The sequence below is a fragment of the Astatotilapia calliptera genome, chromosome 19 (genome assembly GCF_900246225.1).
Source record: "Astatotilapia calliptera chromosome 19, fAstCal1.2, whole genome shotgun sequence".
Classification (NCBI taxonomy): domain Eukaryota; kingdom Metazoa; phylum Chordata; class Actinopteri; order Cichliformes; family Cichlidae; genus Astatotilapia; species Astatotilapia calliptera.
Genome location: NC_039320.1, coordinates 1,671,645 through 1,685,115, shown reverse-complemented (window position 1 = coordinate 1,685,115; position 13,471 = coordinate 1,671,645). Strand labels below are relative to the sequence as shown.

Here is a 13,471-nt window from a genome sequence, read left to right as displayed (position 1 = left end):
TTAGATATTAAACTGCTTTGTTGTGTCAAACAATGGATGTTTACGAGTTTTCTTATGAAATGTTCAAGGCCAAATAATTTAGCACAAATACCTTTAGGCTCTGACTTAGAGAAATTTTCAGTGTGTCTGCTTCTCTGAGAGCTTCTGAGCCTTCTTTTTCTAGTTTCTCAAGCAAGTCCAATGTCAGACAGGCCATTAGAAAATGTCGGTGCGAAAGTGCCTCCTGTAGGCTGGCTTGCAACGTTTCACCTTCCTCTAACATCTGCTAACATCAGAAGGAAAAACATTTAAAAGTGGTTGTAGCATATGTCTGATATTAAGAAAACATACAGTACTCAGGCAAAATATTAATGTCCATTATTAATATTTAGGAACAGTAATAAAATCAGCGTGTTACTCAAATAAGAAGAAAAGAGACCTGCACAGAGGAAAGGGACACAGATGGTTTGCTGTAGTTCCATTTTTGCAGAGCATGAAGACAGTCCCTGAGACATGTTGCTGTGTTTGTGCAGCAGGTAACCTGATGCTCACTCAGCCTATTTTTTAGACTGTGGATATAATGAACAACAATTTATTGTAATCTCAGCACTTAACATGTTACCTGACTATAATATATGAGAAAGAAAACATATTTTTACAGGATGAAAAAAAAGATAAAGAAGTATTTGTTTTTCTAGTGCTATAATTATACATCTGTGTGCATCTATATACATGTGAATTTTGTTTTAAAAAAATGTCTTTCAAAACCAGCTGAAACATTTATATAAGGTTAATATCTAGGTTATAAATACAGGGGAACTCTGTGTGTCCATGCAGTTGAGCAAGAGCAGAATGACCCACTAAGAATTCATTACAAAATATCTATTTAAACAGGGTTACAACTTAAGAAACCCTAGTTGGGAGTTTGGCAGTGTTTTGCTGGATGGTATCTTTTTTTCCCTACTTTTTATACCATGAGGTAAATTTCAAAAAATATATATATAAGAAATAAAATGTCATAACAATTTGGATTCAGAATGTTTCATGGTCTAACAAGCAGAGTCATAAAAGTCATCATTTTCACAGCAGGATACCTGGCATGCTGTTCCCATAACGAGTCAACCCCACTGATGATTTCTGCTGGCAGCTCATTGGTCGAAGATGCCAAGTTTACTTCCTGTTGCAGGTCATGAATTTTCACACCCGAATCCTCCAGGGACTTCTCACAATTCTAACATAAAGAGACAGCAACATCACAAAAGAGCATAGAGTTGATATTTCTGAATGGGAAATGCAATAAAGCCTATTCAAAAGGTGTCTTCCCAAGATAGAATGCAGAAATGCAAATTATTATTTTTTTCAGCCATTACTTTTCAAAACTTTCTTGCTACTATAACTTAAAAAATAGCTGAAAATTCCATCTGTGGTAATTACCTGTAGGCTGTGCCAGTGCTGTTCAAGTTGAGCGATATTGTTTTGTGGTTCACTATAACTGAGTGCCTGGTCGAGAGAGCGGAGCTCCCACTGCAGGGCTGCAATTCCCTCCTTCAGCCCCTGGGTCCTTTTGGCCAACTGACTGTCCTGTTCATTTAGTTGCATCTCACAGACCCTCAGACGCTCCCTCACCTCCTGCTCTGAGACAGAACAGAGGTCATGGAGATGGCTAACCTCTAGGGTCAGGGCATCCTGACCCCCAGGAGTGCAGAGGTACAGCAAACTGTCTCTGGCAGAGTCCAGCTCCTTCATCTCTCTCTGCTCTCTGTCCACCGTCTGGAGCAAAGCCTGACACCAGAAGGACAAGAGCCGGGATGTGAGAAAGTCCAGTAAAGTATTTTAAGACTTTAAGTTTAAAAGTTGTAAAAACTTCTGTAATAGTCAAACGATCAAACATTTCTACGTACTTCAATAACAGAGAAAGAATGAATATGGAATTTTTAAAAGACAAAAACCCAGTAAATTCTGCAGTCTTCATTTATTAGATTGTCTAATGGTGCAGTTTATTTGAGTACATTATCTTTATTGTAATAGAACATATTTAGTATTTTATATGTTAGTTACTAACCACAGATGCTTAAACACCCGTTTGAAAGCATGCCATTTTCTCACCTTAAGGGTGTTCACAGCACTGTGCAGACTCTGTCTGTCTGCAGGAGGAGGTCCCAGGCTTTTAACCTGCTCCCTCAGCCAGTCCTGGGCTGCTTCATGCTGCTCCACTAGCTGTGTGCACTGCCGCTCTGTCACAATGCCCTGCTCCAGGTTGGCTACTGCATCCTGAAGGCGACAGGTTTTTTTTTGTGTTTGTGATTAATATTTTTTTGAATTTTTCAGAACAACACAGTCCACTGTACATGCAAATCACATCAGGCAGAGATTGCATCAGCACAACAGTAGAGGAGTGGGGAGAACAGAACAAACAAACAAAGAGAAAAGAAAAAAAGCGGGTGGGCGGGTGTCATGGGGGACAAAAATAACCAGCCAGCATTTATCTATGTGGGACTTAAGGTGTATCTCACTCAGTGTTGTCATATAGATCCTCAGGATCCCAACGTCCATCCCACTCTAAGTTTTAGTTTGATCTTTTTTTTTATTTTGAAAAGGTAGGGATCCCCCTTCAGGTGGAAACTCTCCACTTTATTTAGTATCCTAGTTGATTATATCATAGAGTAACAGGTAAGTTGGAGCAGGCTCTCCACTGGGAAATAATGAGCTTATGCCTTGACGTTAATGCAGTCTGCATCCATTCGACAACATTAGTTGGAAGAAGTTTGAGGAGTGATGGAGCCCTTAGAATGAATAATCTTGGTGAAAAGGGAATATCCCGTCATATAACTAATTTGAAAAATTCATGAATCTCAGTTCAAAAATTTGGGGACTTAGGACAGATCCAAATATCATACAGGTCAATGTGTCCACCCCAGTGTGACATCACCAGCATTCGGGGGTCTGTATGATGTTCACCCTGCATAAATCTATGTGCTTACCAGTAAATCTGATTCACCAGACTTACACTTATATCAGTAGATTGTGTCGATGCAAGTCATAAATATTTGGACAGCGAAGAGTAAAACAATAATGTAAGTAAGTAAAAAAACATTTACTTTTAAATAATTCACTTTTTTTTCTCAGAATGATGTGAAGACAGATTGCTGAACTCACAGTGAGCTCTTTCAGCAGAGCAGGGATAGACTCCTCCTTAGCTGTCCAGGTGGGGTCTGACCAGCTTTGGTCCTGTGTGACTTCAACCAGCTCTGCAGCCTTGAGAAAAACAGTGAAATACATTGAAGACACTTAAAGTTTGACTGGTGAATTTGATCAAATTTCCTCTTTGATTAATGTGTTGAGATTTTATATAGCCCTCTCCTAGTCGTACTGAATACTCAAAGTGAGTTATAGGCTTGTGTTTTTAATCATATTACTCAAGCTATAACAATCCCAGAAGTTATTAACTGACACAACTTTAGCTAAAATTTCATGTAAGGTAATTACCTGCGTGCGGACGTTTGTGAGGACGGGGGCTAAGGCTGTAATCTGATCAACCAGGGCTCGGGCCTGTTCCACAGCTTGCCTCCGCTCTCCCAGGCCTGGCCAGGGGAAGACACGTGGAAGATTGGATGTTTGCTTCTGAAGCTCAGCCAGACGGGCCGCAGCCTGGTCTCGCTGGTACTGACAGGATACCAAGCGTTCCACAACACTCTGCAACTTGCTAATGGGTGATAGATATTAGAAAGTCAAACTTAGAAATGAAATGTAATGCAACAACTGAAGAAATAATTGCCTTTGCACTTGCCTAGAAATACCATGGACATAAATTCCAAACTGAGCACTGCAGATGGCCGCCCCTCCCTGAGCCTGGTTCTGCCAGATGTTTATTCCTGTTAAATGGGAGTTTTTCGTTCCCACTTTCGCCAGGTTCTTATTCACAGGCAGTCACGTGACTGTTGGGGTTTTCTGTCTGTTGTTGTAGTGTGTTTACGGTGCAATATAAAGTTCCTTGAGATTTTGGCACTATATAAATTGAATTGAATTGAATTTGGCTTTTTTGAGGATTTTGCAAGAAAATCTGAACAGAACCTTCTGAAAAACCGATTAATTACAAAGTTTGACCTAATCTATGGCCTGATAAACCTGAATTTATCACAAAGTATGTCAGCTTTATGTAGAGGTTTATTTCAGTCACATTGTAACCTTGCTCTGTAACCTTGCAGCCACAAAGGGTTGAACCTGAGCACTATGAAAAGATAGAAACCCTAGCCTCTACGTAGGAAACAGAAGAAATCTCCCTCCCCTGTAGCTCAACACAGCTTTTTCTACCTTTGTGTCTCCTCAGCAGCCTGCAGCACTGCCCTCCACTGCTCCTCTGTATCTCTGACTGTCTGCTGAACCTCCAGCTTCTTGTCCTTTTCCAGGTCTATGTGGTCACAGAGACTCTGCGCTCGCCTCATCAGCTCCAACAGTTGTGTCTCACCACTTGACTTTGACCTCAAGGTGACCTAAAGACATTTTTTTCAGTTAGTCATATATGTATATTATGTATAAAAACTCAATACCTTTCTCAATAATTTCAGCTTTGTATTGTGATTTTATAATATTGTAGCATAGAACACTTTCTATAGTTCGCTATTTTCCATGTTTCACCTGTGCTGCACTCAGTCTGTCCTGTAGCTGAGCCTTGCTGCCCTGAGTGCTCATCCCCATGGGATCAGCTTGTTTCTGCAGGCCTGTAATCCAAGCTTTAGTGCTTCCCGCATGAGCACAGAAAGCCCCTAGCTCCTTGGAGAGTGAGTACTGGACCTCAGCTTTTTGTAGAGTGTTCTCAGCGGTTTCCAGGACTTTCCTCCACTGCTCCTCTGAGTCTTTCACTGCTTGCAGAGCCTTTTGCCTCACAGTCTTAGGCAAGTCCTCTTGGTCAGACAGACTCTGGCTTAGTCTTTTTAGTTCTTCCAGCTTAGAGTCTCCCTCAGGCTTACAGCTCAGGATGGTCTGGAAATAAAAACAAGTCTTAGCTCAATTTCTCTTTTATTGACATTCAAAGTAGCCATATAAACAAGCAGTGAAGATAAAGCATGGCAGTGACTGAGAATGCAAAAAAACAAAACAAAACTCTTTTAGAAATAAGTTCTTGTTGGTTATAAATATTACCATCAATAAGACCAACAAGAACATTTTAAAGTGTTCAAATGAAGGATTTAGACTTAAGGGAATTTTACAAATCAAATACTTTAATCTAATCTTTAACCAAACAATATACATACATTTTATGTCAGCATCCTGTGTATCATATATGTCTTCACCAAACTTTTTATTGTCCAAACTCACCTGTGCAGTGCTTATGATCTGTTCTGGGTCTTTCTGACTGCTCAGAAAGACAAGGCTCTGCTGCTTCTCTTCCAACCACATTCTGGTCTTTTCTCTCGTGGCTTCAAAGTCTTGCAGCTGGCTGTCCAGAGCGCGTTGCCTTTCAGCCAGAACCATTACTTCTTTAGCATCTTTCTGGAGTCTGATCCACTGTTCCTCAGTGTCTCTTACTTTTTGTTGAATCTCTTGTTTTTTATGTTCATCATACTCGTGATCAAGGAAACTCTGGGCTTTTATCTTGAGATTTTCAAGCTTGAAGTTCATAATGGCCTAGGAACAAAAATCATCTTTAAAACTGGCTTCACATGACTGATAATGAAGCAACACTATACCATGCTTTTAGTTAGATACAAACCTACAATTATCCAACTATGCTTATTATATTATATTTATTGCAATAATGCTACAGGAACAAACTGTGCATCCAGCAGACACAGAGTGACTCTAAGCTCACCTGTGCTACATGCAGTCTGTTCTCGACTTTGGTTCCACTGCCAAAAGAGTTCAGCTGTTGTTGGAGGTCTTTTAGCCAGCCATCAGTTTCCCGCTGACAGGTATTAAATTCTTGCAACTGTCAAAAAGGAAAATATGTGAAATACACTTGATTCATCAGAAATAGAGGGGACTTTGTTTTACTCCCACCTGTTTATGAATGAGTACACTGTGCAACAATGCCACACCACAAGATGGCTAAACATTTCTATTATAAATGTTGAATAATGAATAATGCTGAATAATCCTAGAGTACCTTTGCTTGACTCACAGTTCAAAATAGACCTTTATTTATCTTACTCTGGACCCAAGTCAATTCAGAGTCAGACAGAAGATGTTTTAATGCTGAGTTAGCAGCCATCTGACAATAAGTTCTCTCACCTCCAACCTTCTCCTCTCAGTCTCCTGGGCAATCTCAGCTTCTGCTGCGGCTTCAAGCTGTTTAGCATCCTGCAGAGCTGCCCTCCACAGCTCCTCCACATCTCTGACTCTCTGCTTGACCTGCTCTTTCCTGCCCTCATCAGCATCTTTGTGGTCACACAGACTCTGTCCTTGTCTCCTCAGGTTGTTCACCTTAGAGTCACCTTCAGGCCTCAAGGTCAAGAGGGCCTTAAGAAAAAAACAGAAAGAAAGAAAAAAGTATTAATGACAAAAGGTCACTATATCATCTAAATCAAATATACTGATCAGGTATAACATCATGAGCACTGAGAGGTGAAGTGAATAGGACTGATTATCTTGTTATTGTGGGATATATTATCAAGCAAGTGAACATTTTGTAATAAAAGTTGATGTGTTAGAAGCAGGAAAAATGGGCACATGTAAGGATTTGAGTGAGTTTCACAGGGACCAAAATGTGAAGGCTAGACAACTGGGTCAGAGCATCTCCAACATGGGCTGTTTTGGGTCTGCAATAGTTAGTATGTGTCATAGTGGTCAAATAAAGGAACAGTGGTGAACCATCGATGGAGTCATGGGCAGCCAAGTCTTACTGACCCCCTGTGAGCGACGGCTGACCCATGTGCCCAGGTCCAACAGACAAGCTGTTGTAGCTCAAACTGCTGTAAAAGTTCATGATGATTCTGATAGGAAGGTGTCAGAATACACAATGCATTACAGTTTGTTGTGTATGGGGCTGCAGACCTGCAGACCAGTCATGGTGCCCATACTGACACCTGTCCACTGCCCAAGGCTACGTCCACACTAATGCGTTTTCGTTTGAAAACACATCGTTTTCTCTCCGTTTTGGCCTCTCGTCCACACTGAGATGGTGTTTTCCCCAAAGGAAAACTCAGCACTTTGAAAACGCTTTCAAAAACAAATACATGAAGACGGTGCGTTAGCATCACAGTGTGGACAGCGAAAACGGAGACTTTCGATGACGCATTTTAGTGATGTGATGCAGTCATGTGACCGAAGATAGCAGAGGGCATTATACAGCAGTTGTTTTGTTTTCGCTCAATTTTGACAGCCCTATTAAAGATTAATATCACTTTGTACCTGCTTCAGATAACTTTTCTTCAAATTCTTTAATTCTCACTTGCTTTTGCAACTTTGTACTTTTGTGTTACTCGCACCAACAACTCCACCTCATTGTTAGTCCATTTAAAAAACTCGGTGCTTTTCCTCGACATTTTGCCGCACGTTTCAAAGAGCTGGAAAGTAAATAAACGGCAGACAGAAATGAGGCAGGACGAATCTTCTTGCGCTTCACGCATGCGCAGTACTGGAATGTAAGCGTTTTCGGACGTTTCTATGTGGATGCACAACTCTGTGAAAACGACTGAAAACGCTAGTGTGGATGCGGAGCGTTTTCAGACGAAAACGCAGTTTTCAAATCTATCCGGGCTAGTGTGGACGTAGCCCAAAGCACCAACAAAAGGCACGTGAGCATGTGAACTGGATCATGGAACAATGGAAAAAGGTGTCCTGATCTTGATGACTCACATTCTCTATAACATCACATGGATGTCTAAGTGCGTGTGCATTGCTTACCTGGGGGAACCAGGATGCACTGTGGGAATAAGGTAAGATTGCCAAAACAGTGTGATTGGGAAATCTTCTGCTGGAAAACCTTGGTTTCTGCCATCCATGTGGATGTTACTTTACCATGTACCACCTAGCTGAATACTGTGGCAGACCATTTACAATCTGTCATCAAAACAGTATCCCCTGATGGCTGCGGCCTCTTTCAGCAGGATAATGCATCTTGCCACAAAGCAAAAATGGTTAGGAATGGTTTGAGGAGCACAACATGTTGGAGGTGACTTGGCCTCCAAACTCCCCAGATCACAACATCTTACAGGACTTGAAGGATCTGTTGCTAATATCTTGGTGCCATATTGGTGCTTGGGCGATCGTGGCTCAAAGAATTGGAAGTTCGTCTTGTAACCGACTCAGTCGGGGCTCGGACAGTCTCGGTCGTTGTGTCCTTGGGCAAGACACTTCACCTACCGCTTACTGGTGAGGGGCCGATGGCGTGATATGGCAGCCTTGCTTCTGTCAGTCTGCCCCCAGGGCCCCGAAAAGCGCTATATAAATGCAATCCATTATTATTTACCACAGCACACCTACAGGAGTCTTTTGAACTCCATGCCTCAATGAGTCAGGGCTGTCTTGGCAACAAAAGGGGGACCAATGATCATAATACTATGCCTGATCAATGATTGATTCACTCTTTTGAAACTCGGTAAAACAACAATTGTCAGAACTGGCTTTCTTGATGTTTATGATGTATCCTGTTGGAATCATTTGTTATTGTTCAGAACAGAATGGTGACTTTAGTTTTCACTGTAATTTCAAGACATGATCAATCTAGATGTCTTGTTGAAGTCACTGATAAAAATTGAAAAACAGTGCTACTTCTGTACCCTACTTATGTAGTTATATTGAAACAAACCTGTGCTGTGTGGCATCTCTCTTCAGCTCTTGTGTGACTGCCCACAGCCTGTAGCTTCTGTTGCTTCTCTTTGATCCACATCTCTGTGTTTTTACTCTGGACGTCAAAGTCATCAGAAAGACTCCTGACTTCTGCTTGATTGGCAGCCTGTTGAACTGTTGTCCACTGCTGCTCTGTGACTGTTACTAGCTGCTGAACCTCTAGTTTCCTACTGTCTTCCAAGAGCTTGCTCAGATTCTCACCCCGTCTCTTCAGGTCAAGCAACTGGGACTCTCCCTCAGGTTTGGAAGTCATGACAGCCTGAAGGCAACGACACAATCAAATAAATCAAAGTAAGAATTCCTGTTACAAACTGCAATTAAAAACTGCAGTAGAGATCTACAGTATGAGCATATATCAGTTTTATAAATTTTACAAATTTCATCAGTTTCTATAATATATTTTGAAGTTAGGTCCCAACTTGTAAACTCACCTGTACTATCTCGGACCTTTCTTCAAAGTGCATATGACTACTGAGGGACAGCAGTTTCTGCTTCTGCTCTTTGATCCAGGATTGGATTGTTTCACTTTGGGTTTTGAAAGCATCAAAATCTCTTTTAGTGGCCTCTTCAGCCTCTGCCTGTTTGAGAGCCTCTTCAGCACCCTGCAAGGCTTTCCTCCACTCCTGTTCTGTGTGTTTGACTGCATCATGAAGCTTTAGTTTCCTGCTCTCATCCAAACTCTGGTTGTCACATAGACTCTGGCACAGTTGCTTAAGCTCTTGGAGCTTTGACTCTCCATTAGGCTTGGAGCTCAGAAAAGCCTTAAGAGAAGAGATACCCTGTTAGGTAACCACTTTGTTTTGATCCTTGAAAGACAAGCCCGTACAAGTGATTCTATAAACTACAACCCACCCTTACCAAACTCATCTACATGTCAATTTACACTCACTTGTGCTGCCTGAAGCTTTTCTTCAACTTGCACATGGCCACAGATAGACTTGAGGTTCTGGTCCTGGTCTCTGATCCAGGACTGGACACTTTCATTGTGGGTTTGGAAAGCTTCAACGTCTTTTTCTAAAATGGCTTGCATCTCTGCCTTTCTGAGAGCCTCCTGAGCAGCCTGCAGGGCTGTTGTCCACTGTTTCTCTGTGTCTCTAACTAGCAGCTGGACACTTTGTTTCCTGGACTCGTCCAGGCCTTCCTTCTCACACAGGCTTTCGCTTTGTCGTCTCAAGCTGCTCACTTTAAAGTCTCCCTCAGGTTTGCAGCTAAGGATGGCCTGGTGACAAAATCATAAAACGTGTCCGACATTTTTAACTCCAGACAGAATATCATTATTTTAATACTTTAAGAGATGAGCTAACAATACACCAAAATATTCCCAGAAGAAAGCTTTATTAGATTAGACACCACTTTCACTAACTTGTGCTTTGGACTTCATCTCCTCCATGTTGGTGTCTCTGTCTGGAGTGGTGAGAGGCTGTGATAGTTCACTGATCCAAGTCCTGGTGCTCTCTGCCTGAGTATTAAACACATTGTATTCTCCATCCAACACACTCTGGGCCTCAGCCTGATTCAGCATCCTGCCCTCCAGGTTTCTGTAGCGCTGTATCAAGTTATCAGCGTCCTTCAGGAGGCTCTCAGATCTGACACCTTGTCTGCGTATTGATGCCAGCAGCTCACTGAGGGTCTCGGCTCTTCCACTGTTGCATGGACAGACAAAGACAAGTAAGACGGCATACAAAAGAAATAGAAGGGATAACGTCCTCACGCAGCATATTATGCATCCAAATTTTTCTGTAATAGACAGGTTTAGGTCTATGTCGTGCTTAATTCTATTCTATTCTGACTCTTTCCGTTAACATGAAACAACTATAAAAATTAGAGAGATGTGCATATCTTGGAAGTCAGCAAACTTTACTGCTCGTGCGATGGAATATTTCTGGTTCTGGTTTTATGTATGTTGAGGATCACCTCTCATCCTGAAGGTCTTTCAGAAGTTGTTTGACTTTCTCAGACACCACAGACTGTTTTTCTTTGTTCTGAAGCCACTGACGAAGGCTGTCATGCTGCTTCTGCAGACTATATTTTAAAAAAGAAAAAAAAAACTTAAAACAAACACATTCTGTTTGTGGAAATGCTCAAAAAAATGTTTTATGTGTTGTTTAACAGTATAGCTATTATATTAGCAGAAGCAGGAATGACCTGTCCAAGTCGCTGAGCAGTGACTCCATTTGTTTCTGCCGGTTTTGGCAGTGGGTTCTGAACGTAACCACTTCCTCTTGCTGCTCCTGCATCCACCCAGTAAACTCAGAGAGCTGCTGAGGTGGAACCTGCTCCCTGCCTCTCTCCAGCTGATCTTTCAGCTGGTCAAGACGTCTCTCTGCATCCTTGGACTTTAAGAAACTCTGATGAAAGAAAACATGAACATCCATCTGTCATATAAGCATCTATAGCATCTATCTAACTTTAAAATTATCCATCAACTTACAGCCAGTCTTTGCAAAAACGTCTCCACATCTGTTCTACTCTCAGGGTTCTCGAAGCACTCATTGACGGCTAGCTGCAAGTCCTGGAACCATTCTTCGAATGACTGCTTCTCATCTGGGAACATTTTTTTAAAATTATTCATACACACAATTGAATTAAGGAATACTGAGACCAAAACATGTCCCTGCCTTCTAATACTGTATCTGAGTCAAATATAAAGAGAAACAAAGACAATATCCTGCTTGTTGATCAGACACGTGGAGATCCCGGTCTGAGTGATGTTAGTGTCCAGTGGTTGCCAGAAAAAGTTACGCTGACAGTATCAGGCCTGTTATCCTGTTAATCTTTCCTTAATAGCCAAAAGTCTTTTATTTAATCTGCTTTAATTTTTTAACCATTTTTAAAAACATGTTTCATTTTCATTTGTTGTACTTATGTTGTGTCTATATGTGATTGATGCTTGTCTTCTCTCTGTATTTCCTAATTCAATGCTTTTTGCCAGACCTCTGATAAGCAACTGATTAAAAGCACATTTTCAATACTAACCTCCGATAACCTTGAGCAGGCCTTTGTCCCTCTCCTCTCTCTTCAGCTGGATCATGTCTTTGGTGCGCGAGATTGCCTCTGTTAGCCTGCTGCAGTCAACAGAGAGTGCCTCAAGCACCTGAGGGCTGGCCACACTGGAAACCAATCCCACCTCCTTCAACACGGCCTCAGCCTGCTCTTCCTGAGACTCCAGGTCGTTGCACAGATCCTGCAGCGTGAGACACAAAACATTATAAGTGGTGATCATTCAGGAGAATCTCACTAGTATAGGAGCACCATGCTGTCCATCTCTGTCAACAGCTGCATACCTGTATCTGGGCTTCCACATTTGGACCTGAAGCATTAGTCTCATTGATACGACTCTGGATGTTCTCTACCGCTGTCTGACAATCCTCTACCTTCTCGGCTAGATGCTTCTTCACAGCGATTAGCTCCTCAAAGACATCTGTGCAGTCGGTAAACAGTTCCTTCACCTGCTCCAGTCTCTTTCTCAGCTGGGTTTCCATTACCTACACGGAACAGAGGAATGATGAGAAGAGAAGCACGGTACAGGGGAAATAATAATTCTTTAAAAAAGTTTACGCATGAATAACTACATAAAATGAAATGGTGTTGTAAAAGTCTCTGTTTCATCTCACCTGTAGCTCCAGTGGAGCTTCCTGACTTTGCAGCATCTCCTGGATCTCAATAGACTTCTTGTGAAAATGAGTGATGTTCTCCTCATTGGCCTGGATTTCATCCTGAACACAACAAAATACACAAATGTACAGACAAAAAAAAAAATCACAAAAAGTGAAACTGGAATTATTTCAAATTAACAGATACTTAAAATCGATTAGAAAAATGATTGAAGAACAGTTAAAAATATCAGGTTTTACTTCAGTACCTTCATGGTGAGTACTTGTTGCTCATTGTAGAAAGCATGGCTCTCTGCAAACAGGGCGAGTTTGGCCCCGGCCCAGCTGTCCACCTCTCCTCCCAGCATCAGCTGCTTCTCCCACAGCTCCAGGCCCACTCGTAGGTTATCCATGTAGGCATCTGTCTTCTCTGTCACCTGCAGGGGCACCAAAAGATCACTAAAATTTAGTTAAGGCGAGCAATATAGAAATATATAAATAGAAATATTCCAACCACGATCCAACTACGACTTTAGTTTCTCTGTTCAACTTTGAGTTGTACTTCTAATATTTGTCACAGACAGAGCTGTTCTGGAGACACGAAACACTGGATCAATGTCAGACTGACACGCAGTGAAAATGCTGCCATTTACTGAGGATGTTAAAAAATCCAACAAGCTTGTGAAGGTATAATTTTTAACTCAGATACTAAGATGTCAGTGTCAGTGAGTCTGATCAGTCTCCTTCCCAGCATGCTTAATGTACAGTTTTAGTAGAACTCCTCTGTTTGTTTACAAGAACAACATCTGTAAGTGTCAGTGCATAGATGCATACGTCCAGCCAGCTGTCCATCAGCGTGTCAGCCTCTGCTTCAAATGGAGATTCACTGCAGTCTGGAAACTTCTTCAGTTCAGTCTGCAGCTGTTTGCAAACACTTCTCATCTCTTCCATCGGCCCCGCAAGACCAGCCAGCTCCTCCTTAATATCACAGACCTGAACAAATGTACACGTGTTAACATACAGCACTTGTAAGTGCGCACCGAGCACACCAATCTGATATTTAGAAAGTGTCTGCCATCTGCTGGTTCATTCCTTTTAGTGCATACAGTAAC

At 41.8% G+C, this 13,471-nt stretch overlaps 1 protein-coding gene across 1 annotated transcript in view; it reads right to left on the bottom strand.

The window, feature by feature from the left end:
- Positions 1 to 13,471, bottom strand: part of syne2b (spectrin repeat containing, nuclear envelope 2b) — a 150,190-nt gene that overhangs the window by 93,178 nt on the left and 43,541 nt on the right. Inside the window, exons 33-56 of the mRNA XM_026152943.1 lie at positions 13,194 to 13,352; positions 12,629 to 12,796; positions 12,381 to 12,482; positions 12,051 to 12,251; positions 11,743 to 11,950; positions 11,198 to 11,310; positions 10,912 to 11,114; positions 10,681 to 10,788; positions 10,130 to 10,409; positions 9,656 to 9,985; positions 9,198 to 9,527; positions 8,726 to 9,025; positions 6,208 to 6,435; positions 5,789 to 5,905; positions 5,296 to 5,604; positions 4,615 to 4,959; positions 4,291 to 4,469; positions 3,466 to 3,682; positions 3,136 to 3,234; positions 2,086 to 2,250; positions 1,414 to 1,761; positions 1,074 to 1,210; positions 419 to 548; positions 92 to 262 (exon numbers count right to left, since the gene is read on the bottom strand). Coding sequence (XP_026008728.1) covers positions 92 to 262; positions 419 to 548; positions 1,074 to 1,210; positions 1,414 to 1,761; positions 2,086 to 2,250; positions 3,136 to 3,234; positions 3,466 to 3,682; positions 4,291 to 4,469; positions 4,615 to 4,959; positions 5,296 to 5,604; positions 5,789 to 5,905; positions 6,208 to 6,435; positions 8,726 to 9,025; positions 9,198 to 9,527; positions 9,656 to 9,985; positions 10,130 to 10,409; positions 10,681 to 10,788; positions 10,912 to 11,114; positions 11,198 to 11,310; positions 11,743 to 11,950; positions 12,051 to 12,251; positions 12,381 to 12,482; positions 12,629 to 12,796; positions 13,194 to 13,352 — 4,947 coding nt within the window. The remainder of the gene's footprint in view (positions 1 to 91; positions 263 to 418; positions 549 to 1,073; positions 1,211 to 1,413; positions 1,762 to 2,085; positions 2,251 to 3,135; positions 3,235 to 3,465; positions 3,683 to 4,290; positions 4,470 to 4,614; positions 4,960 to 5,295; positions 5,605 to 5,788; positions 5,906 to 6,207; positions 6,436 to 8,725; positions 9,026 to 9,197; positions 9,528 to 9,655; positions 9,986 to 10,129; positions 10,410 to 10,680; positions 10,789 to 10,911; positions 11,115 to 11,197; positions 11,311 to 11,742; positions 11,951 to 12,050; positions 12,252 to 12,380; positions 12,483 to 12,628; positions 12,797 to 13,193; positions 13,353 to 13,471) is intronic.